The 25,461-nt window shown below is 44.8% G+C and overlaps 1 protein-coding gene across 7 annotated transcripts in view; it reads right to left on the bottom strand.

Moving 5' to 3' along the window:
- The window catches only part of LOC135224672 (mitochondrial ribosome-associated GTPase 2-like), a 41,450-nt gene extending 17,817 nt beyond the window's left edge, over positions 1–23,633 (bottom strand). Inside the window, exons 1-6 of one of the 7 annotated variants that reach the window (XM_064263912.1) lie at positions 23,613–23,633; positions 21,367–21,655; positions 20,857–21,003; positions 19,569–19,685; positions 18,144–18,271; positions 17,550–17,640 (exon numbers count right to left, since the gene is read on the bottom strand). In XM_064263912.1, the coding sequence (XP_064119982.1) occupies positions 17,550–17,640; positions 18,144–18,271; positions 19,569–19,685; positions 20,857–21,003; positions 21,367–21,621 (738 nt within the window). In that variant the 5' untranslated portion in view covers positions 21,622–21,655; positions 23,613–23,633. Of the gene's footprint in view, positions 1–17,549; positions 17,641–18,143; positions 18,272–19,568; positions 19,686–20,856; positions 21,004–21,366; positions 21,656–22,035; positions 22,192–23,444; positions 23,593–23,612 lie in introns of those variants that run through there. The other 6 variants (XM_064263907.1, XM_064263906.1, XM_064263909.1 and 3 more) reach the window with 6 other exon arrangements.
- Between the last annotated feature and the right edge of the window lie 1,828 nt (positions 23,634–25,461).

Below are 25,461 nucleotides of genomic sequence, written 5' to 3'. Positions count from 1 at the left end.
ACAAGAAATTCTTACTAGATGGCATTAATCTATATGTAACTGGGGGGATTCTTCCCCCCATTATTCATAAGGTAAGCGTGGACACGAAACGGAAGGCAGACTCACTCACCCCATTACTCATAACCTTTTTCTCTCTCTCTCTCTCGGCAATCTCTCTCTCTCTCTCTCTCCACCTCTTTCTCTCCATTCTAACAGGTAATGAAAAATGATATTGTTAAACTACAATAAAGTTTTGTACATACTTACCTGGCAGATATATACTTAGCTTTAGTCTCCGACGTTCCGACAGAATTTCAAATCTCGCGGCACACGCGACAGGTAGGTCAGGTGGTCTACCTTACCCGCCGCTGGGTGGCGGGCGTATGAACCAATCTATCTCTCCAGCCAGATTTTTTTCTTTCACCTGTCTCCTGAGGGGAGGCTGGGTGGGCCATTAGACGTATATATCTGCCAGGTAAGTATGTACAAAACTTTATTGTAGTTTAACAATATCATTTTTGTACATGAACTTCCCTGCCAGATATATACTTAGCTGATTGGCACCCTTGGTGGAGGGTAAGAGACAGCTAAAGTAATAAGGAGAGATAAGAAACAACTGATGTTGTAGGATATAAATAACCTTGGTTCTTACCTGTTCAGGCAGAAGACTTCATTGATACTGTCTCTGAGTCTGCGTTGCCTGGAGAGCTACAGCTAGGACGTGACCTGATGCTGAAAGACTCTTGGATCTACCACTGGGATATATGATCCCTTTGTGTGGAGAATCCAAGTCCGGATCCTGTTAAAGGGAGTTCGTCCCTATCTTAACAGGTCCTAACCATACTACTGCAAGGAGCCACACTCATCAGACCACCTAACCAAACTACTAAAGATTAGTATTACCCGACCTAAAAGAGATGCCTTCAGCATCCTCTTTAAGGCAACCAACAACAACAAAAACAAGGGGAAAAATGGGGAAAAATTTATACTACTAAACAGGATGGAGTTCCAGCTCCCTGCCCCAGCACTGAATCCGCAGATACGTACGGGCCCAAGGCGAGCATTTTTCGTAAGTGATTCTCACATCACGTAAGTAGTGGTTCGCGAACACTGACTGACATCTCCAGAATGTTGTCTCCATCAGATTCGCACGGACATATTCTTGTTGAAAGCAAGAGAAGTTGCTATGGCTCTTACTTCGTGTGCTTTCACTTTAAGAAAGCCTAAGATGTTCTCATGCAGGATCCGTGTGCTTCTTTGATGAGCTTCTCAAGAAGAAGGACAATGCGTTCTTCGACAATGGACGAGTAGGCTCTTTTACTGAACACCACAGGACCTCTCGGTTGGCTTTCAGTTGCTCTTTTCTTCTAAGGTAGTATTTCACCATTCTCACTGGGCAAAGAGTTCTCTCGGGTTCTTCTCCTACCAAAGAAGATAACCCCACGAATCTCGAAGTTCTTGGGCCATGGACTTGATGGGTTCTCATTCTTTGCAAGAAAACCAGGAAGGAAAGAGCAAATGAGAGAGTCCTCCTTAAAACCCACATTACCATCAATCGCTGAAGTCACTCACTCTTCTGGCGGAAGAATAGAGCCATCAAAAACAGAGTCTTCCTGGTAAGGTCTCTGAATGAGGCTGAATTAGGGGGTTCAAACCTAGAGGACCCAAGGAATGAAGGACTACATCCAAATTCCAGCTAGGTGTCTTAGGAGACTGCATTTTCGTTGTATCAAAAGACCTAATAAGGTCCTGTAGGTCCTTATCTTCCGATAAGTTGAGGCCCCTGTGCTGAAGACATTCGCCAACATACTACGATAGCCTTTAATCGTCGAAACGACTAAGCCACATTCTTGTTCTTAAGAATAAAAAGAAGTCTGCAATTTGATTCACAGAGGTACTGGAAGAGGAAACGTTATTCCTCTTGCACCATCTTCTGAAGACATCCCACTTCGACTGGTACACTCGTAAGGTGGAAGACCTCCTCGCTCTAGCGATTGCCTTAGCAGCTGCTGACGAAAAGCCTTTCGCTCTGACCAGTTTCTGGACAGTCTGAAGCCAGTCAGACTGAGAGCGGGGAGGTTTTTGTGGTACCTGTCGAAGTGGGGCTGTCCGAGTAGATCGCTCCTTAGAGGAAGCGATCTGGAAAATCCACTAGCCATTCCAGCACCTCTGTGAACCAATCTTGTGCTGGCCAAAAGGAGCTATCAAAGTCATCCTCGCGGAATCTGACTCTGCGAACTTTTTTAAAGTCAACCCCAGAATCTTGAAGGGGGAAACGCGTATACATCGAGTCCTTTCCAATCGAGTAGGAGAGCATCTATCCCTATTGCTCCTGGATCCGAGATGGGCGAGCAATACAGATCCAGTCTTTTGTTCTTTGAAGTTGCAAACAGGTCTAAGAGAGGCCTGCCCCACAACTTCCAAAGGCTCTGGCAAACATCTTGGTGCAGAGTCCACTCTGTGGGAAGGACCTGATCTTTCTGCTGAGGAGATCTGCCCTTACATTCCTTTCTCCCTGTACGAATCTGGTGAGAAGTTTATCCCCCTTTCTTCTGTCCACAGAAGAAGATCTCTTGCTGTTTCGTACAGAGAAGGAATGCGTCCCCCCCCCTGTTTCCTGATGTATGCCAGAGCCGTGGTGTTGTCCGAGTTTATTTGCACAACTGCTCCTGTCCCGCACTCATGACTCGAACTCCTTCATAGCAAAGCCACACGGCTATTAGTTCTTTCCTGTTGATGTGCCAGGACGACTGGTCCCACCCCACCCTGTTCCTGACACCTCCTTGGTTCCCAGAGTCCCCCCCTTCCCCCCAACCTGTTTCCGACGCATCGGAGAACAACACCAGGCTGGGGTTCTGGGATTGAAGAGGCAGTCCCTGCGAGAACTTGTTGGGATCCGCCCACCATGCTAACTCCTCCTTGATTTGAAGAGAAATTGACAGGGAGAACTTCAAATCCTGAGAAGGACGACTCCATTCCGATGAAGAAAGAATTGGAGCGGTTTCAGGTGCAATCTTCCTAGGGAAACAAATTGCTCCAGTGAGGAGAGCGTCCCAGCAGACTCATCCACTCCCTCACTGTGCATACTTCTTTCCCTAAGAAGGTTGTTACTTTTTCGAGTCCCTGGGCTATCCTCTCCTGGACGGAAAAAAGCCCGAAAACTCAGAGAGTTCATCTGGATCCCAGATAAACGCACTCTTGAGCGGGAATCAGACTGATTGCTTCTGCAGATTGACCAGAAGTCCTAAGGAATAAGTCAAATCCAGGGTTTTCTTCAAGTCCTTCAGACAAAGATCTCTGGAACTGGCCCTTATAAGCCAATCGTCGAGATAGAGCGAAATCCTCACCCCTTCTAGGTGAAGCCATTGTGCCACATTCCTCATGATGGCCGTAAAGACTTGGGGGGCCGTGGAGAGGCCAAAACACAGGGCCCTGAATTGGAAGATTCTTCCCCCCATCATGAATCTTAGAAATTCCTTCGAGGAAGGATGGATTGGTACGTGGAAGTAAGCGTCCTGTAAGTCCAAGGACACCATCCAGTCCCCCTGGACGGAGTGCTGCTAACACCGAGGCAGTGGTCTCCATCGGTGAACTTCTTCTTTTCGACGAAGAAGTTCAGGGCGCTTACATCCAACACCGGTCTCCATCCCCTGAGGATTTCGGAACTAGGAACAGGCGTTGTAAAAGCCTGCCGAAAGATGATCTGCCACTAGTTCGATCGCCTCCTTTTCCAGCATCTGATCTACCGCTAGTCGGAGGGCTTGATTCATGATGGGGTCCCTGTATCTGGCCGTCAACTCCCTCGGGGTATTCGTCAAGGGAGGACTCGAAGAGAACGGGATGAGGATAGCCCTTCCTCAAAATTGACAGGGTCCAGGCATCTGCGTCTTTCTGGGCCAGACTTCTGCAAACTGTAAAAGCTGGCGCCTACAGTTGTCTGAAGGACTTGAGTCTTACTTGGGAAGTTTGATTGACTTCGTAAAAGTCCTCCCTCTTCTATTTGGTTTCCGACCTCTGAACGAAGAGGATCTAGAGGTAGACGCCCCTCGAAAGGGTTCCTGAGAGGTCAGCTTAGCTTTCTTCGTCTTAGTCTGGAAGGTAGGGCGCGGCTTCCTTGCAGACTGCGCTAGAAGGTCCTGCGTAGCTTTGGCAGAGAGAGCCTTCGAAATGTCTTGAACCAGGTGTTTAGGAAACAGCTGCGTAGAGAGAGGGGCAAAAAGCAAAGACGATCTCTGAGCATGTGAGACAGACTTTGTTAAAAATGAGCAAAATACTGATCTTTTCTTCAAGACCCCTGCTCCAAACAGTGAAGCTATTTCGCTGGCCCCATCCCTCACCGATTTATCCATACAGGATAAGACACAATTCAAATCCTCCGGAGAAAACGTGTCCGGTCCTTGAGTTTTCTTGGCTAGGACTCCGAGGGGACCAATCGAGAAAGTTGAAAAACTTCAAAGACTCTAAAAATGTTTCCTTTTAGAATGTGATCTATTTTTCATTCATTGCCCCCACGTAGTTTTGGCCGAATTGCAAAAGCTGATCTTTCTTCGTGGCGTCTACTATAGCGCCGAAAAATCTGCGTCAGCTGAAGACGGAAGGCCCAGTCCCAAGGGTTCTCCTGTCTCATACAAAATCCTGTCCGTCCTGAAAGCTTCGACGGAGGGAAGGCAAACATAGTTTTCCCCACTTCTTCTTAGTACGCATCCATGAACCGAAACTCTTGAGCGCTTTCTTCATAGAAAGAGTCGGTTTCATTCTCCACACACGAAGATCCTTTCGTTGCTTTTGCTGTGGAGAACAACGAGTGTGGAGAAGGAGGAGCAGTAGGGCTCAAAGACTCTCCGAACTCCTGAAGGAGAAGCTCTGTGAGCTTCTTGTACGAAGAAACTGTTGCCGATGTATTAGTTTCTTCCTCAGAGGCTTCCTGGTCTTCTTGAAGAGGAGAACGGGGATGAGGATCCTTATGAGAATCCTTAGATGATTTCCATAGCGGGGTACAGTGCGATGAAAGGAGACAAACGTCTTGAATGAGGAGAAGATTCCAAAGTAGAGAGCGTACAGGAGAACGACGAGTCGTAAAGAAGGACGCTTATCCGAAATTTCTTGTCTAAACTCGCATTCCTTCCTAAATGCAGACAAACTCTTAACAGCCAAAGAGGAAGGACTCCTTTCCCTAGAAAGACCACGTCTATCCCTAGGGAAACTACGAGAGGGAGAGCGCCTACTAAAATCCTGGCGCCGATCGTGAGGAGAGCGGCTACCAGGCGCCGAGCGCCTATCTGTCACAGGGCGCTTAGGGGAATCCTGGCGCCTACCAAGCGGCGAAACGTTGCTAAAAATAGAGTGCCTTTCAGGAGCAGGGCGCTTGAGAGGCTCTTGATGCCTACGAAGCGGAGAGCGGCTGCTATGCTCCGAGCGCTTAAAACGGAACAGGGCGTTCGGCGAGATCTTCGTCCTTACCAAGGGGAGAACGTCTGTAAGGTCCGAGCGCCTAACAGAAGCAGGCGCTTGAGGCGTTCCTGACTTCTAGCAAGAGGAGACCGATCAGGAGTTAGGGGGTAGTCTCGAGAACGAAGAGCGCCTACTAGGAGAACGAAGCAAACGAGGATCAAGGCGTCTTTCTCCAGGAGAACAGCTACTAAAAGAAGGACGCCTACCAGGAGCAGGGCTCCTACTAGACTCTTGATGTCTTACAGGGGAGGAGCGAACTCCATGCGATGAGCGCCTACCAGTCACGTTATCCGACGCCCGACGACAGTAGTCGGAAGGAGAAGTGCGCCTACTTTCAGAAGGGCATTCCCTAGGTTCTCTGAGAAGGCGAGGAGAAGAAAGATGAGACGGAGACGACGAAATAAGTCTTCTATGACCTGAGCGACTCTCTCTTCTTGCCCGAACTCTAGAAGAAGGAGAAACAGAAGGGGCTGAGCGTCTACCCGAGGCAGGAATCCGATCTGGGGAAATATCTTCATAGTCCAAGGAGCGCCTATCCGTCGAATGGCGTCTCGACACCTCCGAGCGGGAGTGGTGTTCCTCTCGTGAAATGTTACGATGTGTAGAAGTATCCTCAAAAGAAGGAGATCGCCGATTACAAGGAGAGCGCTCTTCCGACGAAACGCGCCTCGTCTCTTGATAGGGAGAGACAAATCCTTCCTTCTACGTGATCTCGATGCCAAGGAGTCCGCCAAGGCTGTGATCTGAGCTTGTAGGCCCGCTAGCACTCGAGAAGGAGAGTCCCCAGGATCTTCTTCCGAAGCAAGCTCAGCGCGAGGAGCGGGAGAAGGAGGGCGATCACTGGCTCTCCTAGGCTTCTTTGCTTGCAAGGAAGCTACATCAGAAAAGTCTTCTGGGTTGGACGCTAACGTACTGAAGGGAGCCTCCGCAGCCCTCTTCAACGGGCGTGACGCCTCCTTAGAGCTCCAACCACGCTTCGGCGAAGGGAGAAGAGGATGACGAAAAACACTGACGAAGAATATTCTTCTTCTTACATCCAAGGGCAAGCCTGAGCGAACTTTCAGGATCTGCCCGAGGGGACGCCTGACCGGTGGGGGCTCTCCCTAGCCCTCCTGCGGCTTTCGACTTTCCTCCTCCACTGGAACTGGGAGTCTGGAAGAGGTCTAGGCCTGGAGGCACTAAGGAGCCGGTCAGACGCACCCTCCACATCACTGGGTACACTGCACTTATCATCACTGACACTCTTACCTTGATCAGTACGAAGATTCTTGTCTTCCTTAGAACACAAGGAGCTTTTGAGGCCGCCGCCTCCGAAGACGAATCTACGGCTTCGGTGCGGGGAGCAGGAGCTGAGACCTGGGAGGAAGGTTCTAAAACTACATTAATGTTAGTTTCATTCTCACTCATTCTCGACCTGCTCGAACTCCTTGAAGAAGCTTTACGTACCCTATCCCTTTCAAGTTTCCTAATATAAGAAGAAAGAGCCTTATATTCATCTTCGTTCAAAACCTCACACTCTTGACACGGTGTACTAAACGAACATTCATTCCCCCTACATTTAACACAGAAAGTGTGAGGGTCAAACCGCAGCTTTCGGTAACCTCACCTTACATCCATCGGTCAAACATACTCTAAACAAAACCGGAGTTTTGGAAAACAGAATCAAAATCAGACCATTTACAGGAAAACCATTGCGCAAAGTCAATAACGGTCCACAATCAGCGTATGCCAAGCCAAAATAGAGCGAATACGTCACCAAAATGTCCAAATCAATCTCCAGGCAAGCGAGAAATGACAATTTGTCCAAAATTGCATTTTTCCTAACTATACAAACCTGAGGTCCTTTTACAATAGGAAGGTACTAGCGGCAGCTGGATAGGTCGTAAGCTTTCGAACAAGGGGTTCGGTAGTTAACTGCTTGTCCGACAGGCGCGCGCGCGACTGGGAGGTAAACAAATCACTTTTGCTTTTGGCCCAAGCAAAAACTGCAGAGTGAGGGGTGGGCATGAGGTGGGGCTATGTGTAAAAGGACCTCAGGTTTGTATAGTTAGGAAAAATGCAATTTTAGACAAATTGTCATTTGTTCCGACACGGCATACAAACCTTCGGTCCTTTTACAATAGGAAGACTCACTTCTTGGTGGGTGGTAATCTGAGTCTTTTGTGAACAGACTGGTGTTCGCCCAACCTTGGAAGCCTCCCATGGTCGTAAGAGCGAGGGAGGGATCCAAGCCTCTGTCCGATTGATCGGGGTGTGCACCGCAGGATCAATGGTCAGACCTCTGGACCGAGTACTAAGAGAGAGGCAAGCGTATCTCTTCGTACCAGCAATGTAAGAACTTGTTCCTGTACAGGAGCAAAGTTAAAGTCATGGTTTTTGACTCTTGTAGGCATCCACTTCCCCCCTTGTAGAAGGAAGTGGTGGATATTCTGCTCCCATCTCGTGAAAGGGATAGGATGGGGCTCTGTCATATAGCTCACCGGCATCTCGTCCTTATCCAGCAGGGTGATGACCGTATCCCTCTACCCACAGGTAGAGGGGAAGAAAAAGATAGAAAGAGAAGCCAGTCACTTTCTCATCATATCTATTCATAACAGTCACACCAGGACTCGATGCTGTTCAGCCTGCTAGGGGTCTTGGGTTAGCTAGACGACGTGTTGAGCAGCCACCCACGGGTCCTAAGGAAACCGATCCAAGGACCTATGGGCAATATCCAAGAGGTATAGGAAGTTGCCGGTGGTCTGGTTGTACCAAGACCCCCTGCCTTCCATACCTGCGCCACGGAGAAGTTCTTACGAAACGCCAACGAGGGGCCAATACTTCTAACTTCGTGAGTTCTCGGACGGGACGTACGGATGTCGTCACTACCATCAGCCTCATACGCCCTCCTGAAGACCTCACGCAGCCAGGACGAAAGAGTGTTCTTGATACTTCTTTCTTGTTGACCCCGTTGCTAACGAAGAGGCGTCGACACTAGGCCCGAGGTGTCGAGTTCTCTTCAGATAGCGCCGTAGCGTCCTCCCAGGACAAAGAGCATCTCATCCACATCCTTGTATCTGCATGACGCTCCCTTCCCGTACTCTCTTCGCCGATGCCAGGTCCAGCAAGACGAGGGTCATTCGAGTTCCCTGGTTTGGCAAGACCTTTGGAAGCTGCTACTAAGCAAGGAGATCTCGAACGAGTTCGAGATGTCCAATCCCGTCAGTTTCAGGAGGAGCGACAAGGCGGCTCTGTATCCTTTGACTGTGGGAACTTAGAGGAGCTTCCTCGGCGAAGAAAAACGAGGAAATCCGCTACCTGCTGAAGAGTGGCTCTGAGAGGAGATAGGCCCCGTCTACGACACCAACCACCGAAGACGGCCGACTTCCCCTGGTACACAGCTGCAGAGGACTGACGGACGTTTCCAGCCATCTCTGTTGCTGCGCAACGAAAAAAGCTTCTCGTTCGCAAGAGAAGGTAGCTAAAACCAGCCAGCCGTGAAGACGTAGGGACTGGACTGCTCGGTGGTACCGCTCGACGTGTGGCTGGCCGAGAAGGTTGTGCCAATGGGGAATCTCTCTCGGTTCTCTTGCGAGAAGAGCCAGCAGGTCCGGATACCCAAATTGGCCTGTGGCCATTTGGAAGCCATCAGGATCATCCTGATTGATTCGGGATGACCAGTGCTCGACTGATCACCTTGCGAATCAGGCTGAACGGGGAAAGGCATAGGCGAGAGGTGTCCCACGGGTGTTGAACGAGCGTCCTCGCAGGCTGCCCTTCATGGTACCGGCACGGCCGAGAAGAACACCTGGAGCTTCCTGATGTGCCGGATGGCGAACAGATCCTCGACTGGTCGCCCCCACAGGTCGAAGAGCCTTTCTGCCACGTCCTGGTGTAGAGACCATTTCGGGAAAATCCTTATCACCTGATTCCCGACAGGCTGAGCGTGTCTGCTACTACATTCCTTCCCTGGAATGTAGCGTGCCGACAGCTCTATTGAGTGTGCCTCGGCCCACTCGTGCACCTGCCGAATCAACTGATACAACGGGAGAGACACTAGGCCCCCCTGTTTGTTGACGTAAGCCACCACCGTGGTGTTGTCGTACATCAACACCACTGAGTGTCCCATCAAGCGGTCCTGGAACTCTTGGAGAGCAAGGAACGCTGCCTTTAGTTCCAGTACATTGATGTGAAGGTGCTTGTCGTTCTTCAGTATCCACAACTCCTGAAGTCCGCAACTCTTCCAGGTGTTGCGCCCCACCCATGCCCTCGGTCGATGTGTCTGAGGCGCAGCTTGCATGTCCGGGGGGAGAGTGCGATGGCACTCCTCTTAAGGGTTCTGTCGTCCAGTCACCTGGCTAGGTCCTGCCTCACCTCCTGTGTCAGTGACCATGGAAGGCTTGGGGGATCCGTCGCCTGTGACCAACTCTCCTTTGGTCTCCTGAAGAGACCGCAGGTGAAGCACGCCCGTTAGGGACTGGCTTCCCGAGTGACGACAGGTGTCCGATCACGACTTGCCATTGCTGATCTAACCTGTTTCCTTGCCGAGAACAGGGAAACTGGGTTGGCTGCCTCCCTGAATCTGCTAACCGTGTCGATCAGCATACCCATGGTACTTCATCCTCTGCTTGTGCTCGAGATCGGACTTTTCGAAGTTCAAAACGATCCCCAGATCGCGACAGAACTCGAGCAGTCGATCCCTGTCCTGTAGCAACTGCGAGCGGTAGCTTGCCAGGACTAACCAATCGTCGAGATACCCCATCAGACATATCCCGTGCGAATGGCCCCAAGCAGACACCAGAGTGAACACTTGCGTGAACACCTGTGGGGCGGTTGAGAGACCGAAGCAACGTGGCCTGAGCTGGTACACCGTCCCGTCGAGGATGAAGCGGAGGTACTTTCCGAAGGACTGATGAATGGGTATTTGTAGATACGCATCCTTCAAGTCCACTGAAAGCATGAAATCGTTCTCCCTGATAGAGTCGAGCACTGAGCGTGCCGTCTCCATCGTGAACCGGGTCTGGCGAACCAACCGGTTCGGGGGAGAGAGATCTATCACTGGGCGCCAGCCTGTCGTAGACTTTTCCACCAGGAAGAGTCGGCTGTAAAGCCCGGTGACTGATCCGTACCGATTTCTACAGTTCTCTTGCTCAGCATGGTCTTGATTCTCCTGTCTCAATGCTACGTCATTCGATGCCCCACCTGGAACGTACGCCTGCTGATGGACCGGGTCCAATGGCTGGCCAGGCACCCCCCCTCCCCCACAATTCCGGCAGCAGGTGAGGGGGAATACCGTCCTTCCACTATGTGAACGTCGTCTGGTGGGGATGATCGAGACATGCCGTGGAGAGAGCCGATACCGCTCCGACTCATTCCAGTCCTCGTCGAGGTCGAAACCTCAGGAGGACCGAAGGGATATATAAATACGATGTCCGAAGACACGTAGAAACGCCTCTGTCGCAGTAGAGGAGTGAAGGAGCTTGTTCGACCGTCCAGAACCGAGAGAGCCTTCTTGTCCGGAGACGAGAGACTACCTGGCTCAACCCAGTCGGCAAGCTCCGATCGCGGTAGACCCACCGTCGATTTGGATTCCCTCTCGGGCCCCAAAACGACTCCGAGCCGAGACGTGGCTCTGCTGGTGGGAGCCCGGCGATCCTTCCCGAGGTCATTGTGCTGACGAATCAGCGCGTAACCTCGGCAAAGTTCCTCTGGATCTCGGAAGTCACAGCATCTTGCAGAGTGGGACCGTTAAGCCCTTCGAACAAGAGCATATTCCGAGAACCTTCCTCTAAGAAGGGGGAACAGCGACAGCCTCTCGGTCTTCCCCATCCACTTGCGCATACGTCCTGGCCGGTCCAAGAACCGTGCCTGGCACGTAGGGCGTCGTGGTGGGATCATGAGGGGCGCACCCCTCACGATCACTCAATCAATACCTCGCTCCTCCGGGCTAACCCGAGGAGGTTGAAGGTACGGGAGAGGCAGACCTGACGCTCCCTCGCTCGCTCGCTGGCAGAACCAGCAGGCTTGGAGGGCTGCAGGCGATCGTCAACCCGCGGTGACGATCGAGCTGCAGGCCTGGTCGAACCGTCTCCTGTGGAGAACGGCTGGACTGAGCACAGCGCCCCGATCTCGACTCGAGTGTCAGAAGAGCTGGGTGCTGGTTGCCGTACCCGATCGCTCTCTGTGAGAGCGACGGTCAGGCGACCTGCAGGCTCCACTGTCGCAGTGAGACCGGTGCTTGTCCTCACGGCACGTCACGTCGCTGGATTTTCCAGCCGTGGCTGGCACCGGCGAACGGGAGGACCTCTTCCCAGCCTCAGCCCGTGGTCGGTCGTGGACCGTCACGTCCCCGGGTAGCCAGCTGTTCACCGCGAGAGTGAGAGCTGGTTCCTGGTGAGAGTCGCATGAGCGGCTGTCACCAGTCTTCCGCCCCCGTGCCGTGAACCTGACGCTGAGCGGGACTCAGAGGTCTGGTTCCTGGCTGCACGGGTCGCTGGTAGGCGACCGTACACTCGGTACCTCCCGCGAACGAGAGGCCGAGACGGACCCTGATGCAGTGGCAGAACCACTGACACCAGGCGAGGAAGTACCGGTGTTAGCGGTACCCCTCTGGTCCCCGTAGTCTTCTTCCTTGCGGAAGAAGAGACGGGCCCCGCTCCGGAAGGTAAAAAAAAAAGAAAAGGAGCAGGAGGACCAGCGGAAGGAACCCTCCCGTCCCACCGAGGTGAGACGGGTCCCGAGAAGCTCCCGAGGAAGCTTCTTAGGAGGGAGGAGGCGACCTTCTTCTTCCTCGGCTGTAAAGCCTTAGAAGTCGAAGGGGAAGAGGCGGCGGCCGACGACGATGAAGAAGATGAAGACGACGACCACGACACCTTCCTCCTCTTCTTCGTCAGCTTCCTCAAGACAGACGTAAGATCTGCTATCCAGGGCGGAGCCGGGGCTGCTGTAGTCGAAGCCACAGGGCCCTCGGACGCACCTGTACAGACAGACCAAAGTCTGGGGTAGTACCACCACGAACAGGACGACATCAGCAGGTATGGGCATCTCAGGAACAGCAAGGCACGGCCAGCACATCATCGTAGGGACAGCCAGCGCAAGCAACGGCAGAACAGCCAGCGCAGCAACCGCAGGGACAGCCAGCGCAGCAACTGCATGGACAGTCAGCCCAGAATCGGCAGGTACGGCAGGCAGCACCGGAAACACAGGAAGTGGAGCAGCAGCCAGCAAATATACCTGGTACCGGCGGCAGGTCCAGGGGCGAGTTCTAGGGCAGCGGAAGTGTGGTCGCTGCAGCGCGGCAACCACGAGCGGCGGCGGCACGCCCCCCTCTCGGTACGGCGAACGGCACTTCACGAGCGGCTGTAGGCAAGACTGTTACCACGTGAGGCGAGTACACCAGGTGAGGAGGGACGTCGTCACCTGGTTGCGTGGTCACCACTCCATGGGTGACCGCAGTAGGCCCAGACATAGAACCGCAGCCCCTGGACACCAGCACGCTCTGCAATTGGGTGAGGACGCCCATACCTCACCAAGGTCCACCCTCGTGGCAGTAAGCACCTGCGGAAATAATAGTAGTAGCGATTAACGGAGGGGAAATCCCCTCGTGCGGGGGTTTGATCCCTCCCGAACGAGTGGAAGACCCTTAATAACAATTGTACATCGGGCACCGCCAAAAGCGCCCCCCCGCCCTCCCCCGCGCTCGATCGGATGCGGGCGAGGAGAAGAACGCCCGATACCTCCCCCCCCCCCCCCCCCCCCCCCCCCCACCCCCCCCCCCCCAAGGGGAAGAGCCATCTGTGGGAACTGAGGCGGGGGGGGGTCCTCGTTTCCCACCCCCGGCACAGTACCCATGTACCCAACAACAAAACTAAGAGGCCCTAGAGGCAATCGTGCCATCGGCACGAATACAAGGCATAAGGATCAATTCCCTGACTGAGCGGAACTTGAACCAAATAATATTGATGCAATCAATAATAAGGAACAAAATGAAAATGCATCTTGCAAAACGATTCACTTCACAATGAATAAGGGCTCGGATCGAGCGCATTTGCGCCCTCGGTACCGAGCGCAAGGGTGAAAGGTTTCATTCCTTACCTTTATGGATCAAGGTTTCTGGAAACCTTGATCCATAATGAATTGATGCAATCAACAAATATATGAAAATGAAAAGACTACTGCGCTTGCGATTTCACTTCATACAATAAAAAGGGGAAGGATCAATTCCCGTGAATAGCGGAACATTGATCCAGTCAACAATGCAATCTCAATAAAAAAAATGGAAAAATGAAAATGAAAAAGAACTGCACTTGCGATTTCACTTCATTCAAAATAAAAAGGGGGAAGGATCGCAATCTCCGGGCAAGCTTCGGAAACTGATCCAAAATGAGTATTGCTTACAATAAAAAAAGAAAAATAATATATGAAAATGAAAAAGAATACTGTACTTGCGATTCCACTTTCATACTGAATAGTTTCCGTGCCGAGCGCATTCGTTCGGCAACGGGCATACAGGTCAAAAAAAATATAAATGAAAAGAGCACTTACTTACGATTTTCATCTACACATTTCCAACCCAATATACGCTCGGAGCGAGCGACTCCCGCCCTCGGCACCGAGCATACACAATACGAGGATCATTCTGGGAAAATGAATTCCCGCAATTACGCCCTTCAGTCCCGGCACTCGGGTAATCGGAGGGCGTTGTGAACCAAGATCCTTTAATTCACAATTGAATTCAATGAAATGATTGTACTTACAATTCAGTTTCACTAGATACATAGAAAAAAGAAAAAACACAATCATGGCGAAAGCAAACGACGATGAAGCGGGCAGAGAGCGATGATACACGTCCACACGCCAGCAGGCCGAAAGCAAAAGTGATGTTTACCTCCCAGTCGCGCTTGCGCGCGCCTGTCGGACAGCAGTTAACTACCGAACCCCTTGTTCGAAAGCTTACGACCTATCCAGCTGCCGCTAGTACCTTCTATTGTAAAAGGACCGAAGGTTTGTATGCCGTGTCGGAACAAATGAAGAATATATCGGAATGAAACGACAACAGTTGTTATCGCTTCAGCGACAGAAAAAAATCTGGCTGGAGAGATAGATTGGTTCATACGCCCGCCACCCAGCGGCGGGTAAGGTAGACCACCTGACCTACCTGTCGCGTGTGCCGCGAGATTTGAAATTCTGTCGGAACGTCGGAGACTAAAGCTAAGTATATATCTGGCAGGGAAGTTCATGTACAAAATGAGAGAGTTGCATCATAACATTAACGTTTATTAACAAGAATAAATAAATCAATCAATCAAGCAATCCAGTCTTACAGACTAACTCAAAAACAGTACAATGTTTAGTCACCAAAACAAGTCTACACCCCTCTGGGAACTCTTTGTCCCCCGGCATTTCAGATCCGTCTGTTTCAAAGATACAGAACACATCCCGGTAAGTACACACACAAGTTTAAAGACAAAGTTAATAAAATGGAACATCTTACAAGATATCAAACAAGCCATCCCTTTGGCTAAAGTAATTCAACTTGGCTAAAGTAATTCAACTCACCCATTGCAGCCGGAATATCTCACTCACTGATAAATAAAAACACTTTGGCATCTGCCATCGTGGCTTTGCCTTCCTCCCACGAATCTCTGTGCAAGTCTTCCCATAGACTTGGCTAGTGATACATTATGAATAGAAGAGGCGCACACGCACATACGAATGCACACTTCGACAACGCCTCATATTACTGGCTATAACCAGTTTCCCAAAGGCACTTTGAGAAGAGTTCATAAAACTGTCGTGCATTGACTTGTCGAACTAATCATTTTTATCTCACGCCATCCCCAGAATCTCATTGTCAGCTACTCTCAGGTCGTCACCTCTACACTGTTCTCCACATTCCATAGGTCACAGGGAACACATGGACAATATATTATTAATCAAAAACCCTAGGCCTTACATATATGAGATTTTAATACACAATGCTTCAAACTAACAATTCAATTTATGTTTGATCCCAACCCCACCAGTCTTGAATACCACACAACTGTGGTCTTCAAGCCCAACAGACACTTCACTTGTTTGTTCAATAGAAAAAAGGGAACTAGTAGTAGCTCAGCACATGAGGCAAGAAAATCACACAGCCATCAACCACCTGCCTCACTTTCTGCATCTCCAAAGTTGTTAGAGGTTGAGCACAATTCCCAGATTATTCTTGACTGTAAGATATCAGAGATCTCTTTATTCCCATTATGTATTTCACTATTTCCTCTCCAATTCACCCTTTTACCTTGATTCATAAATGTATAATAAGAGGCTAGGACAAAGCCATGATTATTCAGCATGAAGGAAAGTTAGACTTATACTTTTATATGAATATTATAAACAACTGGTAGATATGTTACAGGCATCCAAATCTACAGTATTTCTTCAAACACTGCAGCACAGTAGTACCTCGAGATACGAAATTAATCCGTTCTGAGGCGCCTTTCGTATCATGAGGTTTTCGTATCTTGGACCACATTTTACATGTAAAATGGCTAATCCGTTCCAAGCCCTCCAAAAACACCCCAGTAAATTTCATAATAAAGCTAAATTGACCTATAAACAATGAAATACTACAACAATTTGGACCATTCAATACCTAAATTAATAAAAAAAATGCAAAATATAACCTGTAAATAAAGTGTATATTAGTGTACATGGTAACAAGAAATATACTGTACGTAAAATGTGAAAGCTTACCTTTCGAGTGAGGCTTCGTACATACGTAACTATCCAAGGAAGATAGCTTCTGCCTACTTTCAAATTGTTCCTGTGTGAGCCTTTTTGGGGGGTGTCTTCTACAAATGATTGCACTTTATGAAAAATGGCTTTAATTTCTGCCGTTTTTTTTCTTTTGCACATATGTACGGACGTACACTTTAAAAAATATACTTACACAATGTTCCTGTGTGAGCCTTTTCGGGGGGTGTCTAAGCTACAAATGATTGCACTTTATGAAAAGTGGCTTTAATTTCTGCCGTTTTTTATTTTTTATTTATTTTTAACTTTTTTTTACTTTATGCAGGTTTTTATTTTTTTATTTTTTTTATTTATTTATTTATTTATTTTTTTTTTTACAGAATTTCAACTTTCTGTTTTTTATCACTTGGTTCTTTTTTTGCACCTCATGACTCTGTTGGCCCTGGTGTCCATCAAAACCCTGTTCAACCAAATGCTCTCTCTGCAACTGATTGGGGTACTGAATGTTCGGCTGCTGACCTTCAACATAAACTGAAGTGCCTTGATTATACGTACTGGTATGCATGTTGTAAATGATTGGTCTACACCCTCTGTTCAGCAGGGAGTGGATATTCTACCAACCTTGCAAAGTTTCCAGTTATCCCATGAGAGAGACCTTGATCACTTATCCCATGTAAGAGATCTTGGTCACTTTTTTTTTTAAATAACGTACACATTGACGATCCCGAAAACGAATACCGCATGCGTACTATAACAATGCTGGTACCGAGTGGCCTAAGCACGCCACCACGTGTACATAGTAGATGCATGATGGGAGGGACGCTGGCCAATAGGAGAGAAGGATTTCATGGCCGCGACTAGCATCAGGAACCAATGGGAGAGCAGGAGGATGGTGGCGAGTCTACTAGTACTAAGATGGCAGCGCGATTTTCAAAATTGTTATCCGGGCGAATCTCGGACTTTCAGAAACCTTTCGTATCTTGAAAACTTTTTGTATGTAGAGCCGTTAAATTTTTCGTATTGGCTTTTGTATCTCGAGTTTTTCGTAAGTTGAGCCTTTCGTATCTCGAGGTACCTCTGTATCTTTATTCCTAAAGTAATTACTGTGTGCCCCTATGTTTAGTTTACAATGAATATACTGTCATGTTTAAGTTATGTTATTTTAATACAGATTTTTTATGTAGTAAATCTCAGTAATATCTAGTAGTTATAGATGCTATTTTCTATCACGATTAAATTATGTCACACACCTGCCAACAACTATTCAAGATATACATTAGAATGAATAAATTTTCAAGCCTGAAATATCTCACCACCAGTAATCAATGACAATCAATTATGCTGATAAGGCACTTCCCATTCTTCACTAACAAGCTAAAAACAGAAAAAATATGTCTTACCAAACCAACATCTGCCATTGTTTTTAGTTCCACTTCATATTCAAATATTTCACCATTCCCACCAAATTCTGAAACACGTGGAGCCTGATCCCTGAAAGATAAGAGACTTTTAACACCAAATCCTCTAAGCAGAATATTCACAGAATTTCATCTACTGTAATATGGCAGATAAAGAGATACTTCCTGAGAAGAGAAACATAAGCTGAATTACTGTTACATGAAAGACAATGAAAAGAATTCCTGATACCTAACATCATGACAGTGTTTTTATACATCTAATATGTGTTAAGAATTATCCAACCACTAATTAAAAAAACATAAACGATCACTTGGTACTATCTCCATGTGTAATATTTATGTTAGAAATTTGAAACAATACAAATACATACTTCTGTTAAATAACATGAAACATCTACTTAATATGAAATGTTTTACATGTACCCACTACATATTTATTTCTTTAAAAAGTAAAAATACAGGCATTACTCAAGTGTGTGCACATTGAGGCCCTTTATGAAAAAAAGTAATTTTGTGAAAGGTCACCCTGCTCTTTGAAAGAGATGTCCCCTATTCATTAAACATGATTATACTTACACATCTGTTTTGAAAAAAGCATTACCCTTGCCACCTGCACCACCACGTGCCGCTACAAACATGCTACCTTCTTCTTCTAGACTAGCAACTGTAGTACCTTTATACTTGAAAACTGTTCCAATAGGTACCTAGAAGAGAGTATAATAATGAATTTTGCAAGAGTTTAATCCATATTTACTATAGATATTACTGAAAGTCTTTAAAATGCTATGATCCATTTTGCAATTTCATAATGACAGTATAACAAAGTCTAATATGCAGTGTCAACAATAAAACTAAAACCAAAATGATGGTTATTAATGTACAAATTTCTGTAGCATGGATTAAACAATGCTATGGAAATATGGGTAAAGTGGTTATTATGCTTATCAAGCATTTAGTATAGCAAAAACACAAAAGGTCACATTTCTAAATGCTCATCTCTTACACATTCCTAAGACTTCCTCTGATTTTACTGTTAACATCTGCATATAGCAGCTCCCAGGGCTTCCATTTCTACATGCTTTGTGGTAATTTTCATTGCTATGATAAACAAAGAACTCCTTGATTTGCATTAATATTCATCTCATATCAACCACTGTATTCACTCTAGATATGTCCTCCATTCTAATAGGGAATGTACTATTTGAGAATATTTAGTGCTAATTCTCCATTGTTTTTTCAGTTCCCTGATGCTAATCTTGCTACCTAATAGATTTATGCCACTTCTGTGACTTTAAACATGTTTATTCTTATTTCATCATGAGATATATTAAATCTTTCATCGTTATTCAAGCATACTAGTATATAATGTCCTCATCTGAAGAGTATATCTTATAGACCGAAAGTCATACCACCCTATCTTCCTGCTAAACGGTTTGCATTTGGAGGTAATCTAACTAGAACCTGAGTCAACTGGTTTTTCATAAGGTTGACAAAATGGATTTGTTCTGCAAAGTGACAAGATAAAAATTAGAAAGGGGAAAATTTACAGAAGCTAAACACTCAAGTGGGAAGGGAATAATGTTACCAATAGTGCATCTCAAGGCAAACTGCATGCAGTATCTTCCTAAGGAACTTTACTTTACGAAAAACTCATTTGATATTCCTACTTTCAATCTGTAATATAGACATTATGCATCACATACTGTACATACAAATCAATGGAAATCATTATTGTGGCCCTCATTTTCATACTGCAAACACCAACACCTGAGGTTAAAATAGCTATCACTAAGAGTCTGCCACGACAGATTACAAAGCATTATCACTGTTCTCAGAAACTTTGTCACTGATTCTTTCTCTGATGCAGAAAAGAAAAGAAATTTATACCTCAACAGTCAAACAAATGGTTAAGCAGTTAACTATGCAACAACTAACATGAAATTAAATGTATAATGTGTATACAAAGTACTTGCAGAAAAACTGCATCCAAAATAAAATTACCTGAACCACCAAATTATCAGCATCCTTTCCATGACAATCTTTATGACCACCACTCTCCCCATTTGGCGCATGAATGAAAGAACTCAAGTGTGATAAGCTTCTCATTCCTTTCTTTGCCTGTGGAAAAATATAAATGCATACTTAATTTAAGATTTATTTTTTAAATACTTACCTCTCCATTGTATAGCTTCAACTACCATTGGTGTAGAAGTAAAAGCTATACAATGGAAAGGTAAGGGTAATCTAAAAAATATCCAGTTACTATCAGAAAATCAAAGTCATTAAGACACACTCACACAAAAGGGCACATCACTTTGTAAATAAAAGTAATACTTATTCATTTCAAAAAATATTTCCCTCTATCATCAGCATTCAAAAGTTCATCCACCTATTCTTGTCAATAAACCTCAGTTTCATTCTTTCTTCTCTGATTCAGTATAAATATATATCAACTATTTAAAAATGGATATTAAGTGTTTCATAAAAGCCCATCACTTATAATTAGTCCACATTTGCCCTCTTAAAATGCCCAAGATGATTCAGGTTCTTGTTCAGTGGACAAAAGAAAAATGGCTATGGCCCTGCACAAGTACAGAAAGATCCCTTGGTCCCCAGCATTTAAGTGTCTTAATTTTCATGTAGTCTGGTCAATCAACTGCAAGAAATCAGTGGGGTGGGTTGAGCTGCTGAACAACCCAGAATTAGCTGATTTATAGAATTTTAGGGTTTATCTGAGAACTACTGGGACTGAGATTAGCAAATGAACTCATGGCCACATGAAAAATACAGGCACATTCATATGCCAGAAACCCTGCTATTAACAGTAAATTAAAAGGTTTGATGCATTAAGCTCACAGGGTCTCTTAGAATCTAAGTCTGTCTTAAAGGAAGCCATAATGGGAAATGAGAGGACTAAAGTGATACGACCGATGAGACTTGCAGGTCTCATCTCAAACCTTAACTGAAGAAGGTACAATCTGTCCTTATGTACTATAGGTATCATGGTAAATGATCAAGTGGGTGTCAGTGCTTGGCATTAAGCCTAAAATCCGTATTCCATTCCTATGTGAGGTCCTAACCAATCCTGTGCCACTTCTTCATAAAAAAAAAGCATGCAAAGGTTGTTTGGTATCTCCTAGTACCCACCTTTTAAACTGACTTATACCTTGGGCTATAGGATCATTCAGAATATTGGTTCCTGGTCTACAAGCAACTTCACTAGAAGGATAAAATTTCCTTGATTAACAAAATTATATGATTTTTAAACAGAAATAACATAGTACTTTACCTGAAACACTACATGACCACCGTTGCCCCCATCACCTCCATCTGGACCAGCCTTGTCGACTTTAAAAACACTTAGAAAGGATATGCGGCCATCACCACCATTACCCCCTACAGTGCGAATTTGACGATAGTCAACAATATGCCGAACCTATGCAAGAGAAACAACATAAAATGACTTTACATGGTATAAAATATTATGCAATTCTAAAGAGCTATAAAAAAAATCTCATTTCAGGGAGTATGGTAAAAAGCTCTTTTATCAGTTTTATAAAACTTGTAATGGCTACTGGAAGGATGCAAGAGGTGCATAGGCAGTACCCTAGATGTCTCAACTTCTTTGTACCTATAGTAGCACTGTTCAACTTTGTTATACGTTACTTGAAATTCAATACAAAGCCTACCAAGGTTATACAGCAGCTAAAATATCTAACACTTTTAATTTTGTAGGAATGCATCTGTAGGGGATACTGAATAAATACTGCAAATAATGAAAAATTTTCTTTTAATTTACCTCAGATGTTTTGGACTTTCCTTTACTACTTTTCATGGGTATATACTTTGTTTCTAAGGTATTTGGATAATTTGTAGCTTCCTGAAGAAAATTCTTTGCAAGATCTTTCCAGGAAGTGCATTTTGTATCTGCAGCTATGTGGGCACTTGATATAGCACTGCAGTTTCTAACAAATAATGCCTCGGCTGAGCGACATAAACTCTGAATGTCTAACTTTAAGCTTTTAAGAAACAGTACTCTGATAGGTAACTGCATAATGAAGCTGGTCAGTCAACAGCTGACCATTGACCTGAAATAAAGACAAATCTATAATAAGTTTCATACTACAGCATAATACATATAGTACAAAAAATTACAAAAAAGGGGGTTTTGAAAATGGAATTATACTCCTTATAAAGAAGTCTCACATAAAAGTTCTTTAAAAGTTTTGTAGTTGCACATTTACTGGAAGACTCAACCGATCATAGAACTGTGACAAATATCCTAAATTGTGTCTGGTCTGGAGTACTATTCATTAACTAGCTGATTTTATGCAAAATATCTTGCCCAAATAAGTTGAGCTGCTCCACATATAAGGAATTTAAAATAAAAAAAGAAGGGGTTAATAAAAAAATGTTTATTACATAAATTTTAATGTTTTGGAATATATAAGCTTAAAAGCTATACTACCTTGGTGAAAATAATTCTATTCTAGCTCTTATTTCAGAAGTATGTATGTAATAGTGGACATAGATTTACATCAGTCTTCATGGACAGGTGCTTTAACTCAACTTCACCCCAACCAAATGTGCTAGAGTTCATATCTCCTCACTGCAAGTTGGAGCTTTTCCTTAGATCTTCAATTCAGAATCAACGCTTTGTAATGACAAGCATAAACTAAAAACATTTAGAAATTGAGGAGTTCAGGAGCTATTATAGGTTTATACTGAATATTGTTTATAATAGCTGCTAACATATACTACCTATATATATTATCATCTAGGTAAAAAAAATCTTTAAACTGGTGTTCCAAATGCTTATTCCTTAACTGTTAACAATTCAAAATTATTATTTAATTCTTGCTGGTTTTTCATTTTTCATTACTACTTGAATATACAATTATTCACATAATAGGTAGGCATAATGCAACTGCTGTGAATGTTGTGATAATATATATACTATTTCCTACAATTAATTACCTAATACTGGAATTTTATGCTGTAATCATGTCTCCTTAATACAAACCTCATACTCAAATATATTGCAAATTTACTCTTACAGAGATATTTATTGTCTTTTGTTTGTTTTACCATTCATTCCAATGGGCTGGTACTGAACACTGCATCCAATAGAATGCATAAAAATGATATTTTCAGGTCCAAAATTTAATAACGATTTAAGTGAAATATTGCTCGTGCTTCACACTAATATAATTGCACACTCACGACATGGTATGATAAAGAAACATGTGGCTTGCTGGAATTGGCTACAGTCACCAGAACCTAGTACTAGGCAACCAAAAATACCATTTATTCAATAATCTTTTTTTTAATACCACCACCACTCCCATGGTAAAACAAAGACATTATGTTGACGAAACTTCAATCTTTTGAATGGTGTGCTTAAAGATGTAACTAGGTATATTGTAGTTTCACCAATAAAATATCGAGTGAAAAAGGGTCTTCTTCGCGAGTAAGATGGACTCAAAGCGATTGTTTACCCTACTACATGGACAAATGACAGTAAATATCTCAGTTAAATGTAAATTAGGCTAGCTATAGATTTGAGCACGAGTTTCGATAGCAGCATAAAACCTTCGACATCAAAATATAAAAAATAAGAGATCTAGGCTATCTAATAACATAAGTAATGCAGAGTTGGGAGACAGAAGTGGGAGTGAGAAATCCTAACCTTCCCTAATAACTTGTCTTGACCTAACCTCCCTAATCTAACAATACTAAGGTAACCCGCTATGCCCTGACATGGAAGAGTTGAGGGGTATGGGGACTTTGCTCTTCTTGACACATAGGCTAGTAGCCGCCCCCCAGCCCACCAACAAGTAACAGTGAATATCCCTATCTCCCTAATCTGCATATTACTTAGATTAACCGTTTAACCGCATAAACAATTCTCACACAACGAACAATCTATTAAAACTACAGGCAGTAGAGTAGTAGTAGTAACAATGTATTAAAACTAGACAATAGAGTAGTAGTAGTAATATGGAGGCGATACTTTTAAACGGCTCCTTCGTTTGGTCAACTTACCAGCTGTACTCTATCTAAATTTCTCTCCGATACTGTACTACACTTTTCATAAAAACTCTCTCATTTTCATCTCCTTATCTCGTACATCTTTCATTAACTAATAACTCTTCTTCTTCGTAAGGCTAATACAAGAAACCAAATCTAATATATTAAATGCTGCACAATCGACGGAGGCATAATGGGCTTTTATTAACTTCTTCGTATTGTCATGATTTGGTTTGTTCACATTTAATTTCTTCCCCTTATCATTTAACACTAGCATATTTGGTTAAGTACTTCTTAACAATGTTCTTTCAGATATATAGGTCATGTTTTTCTCTTCACTGCTCTTTTTAAAATTTCCTATTTCATGTTGTTTTCTTAGTCAACAGATTATTTCTTTCATTACACTTTTTTAATGTATACAGTATTGTTTTTTCCTTATATTCTTTTTTCATAATTCCAGGTGGTCTATTGCTTTCAAATTTGTCCGTAGCCTACCAACCAAGATTATTCTCGTTGCTATGGAGACCATGCTTCAAATAAAGGACCTGGTTAGATGAAGCTGTACCAGATCTTAAGACACAGTATGCTATATACCTTGGTCCTCCAGTACAGTTTTCTATCCTGAATTGTCTAATTTTTGTTAATTATTTTTCATCTGATAACCTTTGGTGTACAACTTACCCATTACACAGGGGCGTCATTGGCGGGGATGGGGGGAGGGGGGGGCGCAGGACTGATGTTGTCCTCTCACCCCTCAAGCCTTGATCCTTGTCTGTCTACTAGCTACCAGTGATGATGAGATAAACAAACGGTAGAGGGAGTATATAATTTTTGCTGAAATACTTTGCTCAAGTGGCTTAAAAAAAATACATATAATAGCTACTAAAAAAAACACCTGATTAGGCTCGCTTCTCTTTACAAACAGTCTTTGCGGCCGCCCCCCCACAACAAAAATCTGAAATGACGCCCCTGACATTACAGCCTGCTGGAACTATTACTTTTCAGTGTTATTTAAGTAAACTTTTTGATGTATTGATAGGGATCTAAATATACATACTTTTTTTTTTGCTTCTTGGCAATATTACCAGTATGATAGACACCACATACTTTCATTACTTTTTATGCACTTCCGTCTGTTTATATTTCTCTCCCTGAGGTCTTAACATTAGGATAATACTAGCGCCAAGCTGGAAACCGGTAGAATTAAAATTAAACTTGTGAGATCCAGGGACTATTGGCATCTATACCAGGTCACGGGGCATGTAGTACCCAGAATGCCCTCGGCGTCCCGTGACCAGCTAGTTACTTCCAACCCAGTTTAGACTGCTAGAGGGGTGGTTAGAGGTGGGCCTTTAACTGTTAAGACCTCAGGCTTGTTAGTTATGAAAAATACAAATTGGTTAAAAATTTGTCATTTGTTCATATACAAAACAAACCTTCGGTCTTAACATTAGGATAGATTTACTTACTGGTGGGAGGTAAGTCTCTATAACTGACTGGGAGTTTGCCACCTTTATCCATTTCCGAATAGTAGATGTATTCTAAGACAATAGACTATTAACCGTTGAACCAAAGATATATGATAATCTATTGGTTTCCCTCACTGGGTGAAAGTACAATGCCATGGTTTATTACATTACGGAAGATGGAGAACTCTCCATGCTCCTAAACCACTCATGTCCCTTGTCTTATCTCCCGCTTGTCCACTTAGTATAATGGTGTTAGACAGCGAAAGATTGTATGTCCTTTCTTACGACTGTTATTCGTAAGCATTGTGGGTTCTACTTCTCTTCTCGTCTACAGGTATCTAGATGGTTCTTCTTTAGAATAAGGAAGATGACTCAAACGGATGATGATGTTTAAC

Source organism: Macrobrachium nipponense, chromosome 12 (assembly GCF_015104395.2).
Source record: "Macrobrachium nipponense isolate FS-2020 chromosome 12, ASM1510439v2, whole genome shotgun sequence".
NCBI lineage: Eukaryota > Metazoa > Arthropoda > Malacostraca > Decapoda > Palaemonidae > Macrobrachium > Macrobrachium nipponense.
The sequence above is the reverse complement of the archived record's forward strand: the minus strand, read 5'-3'. Positions and strand labels throughout refer to the sequence as shown.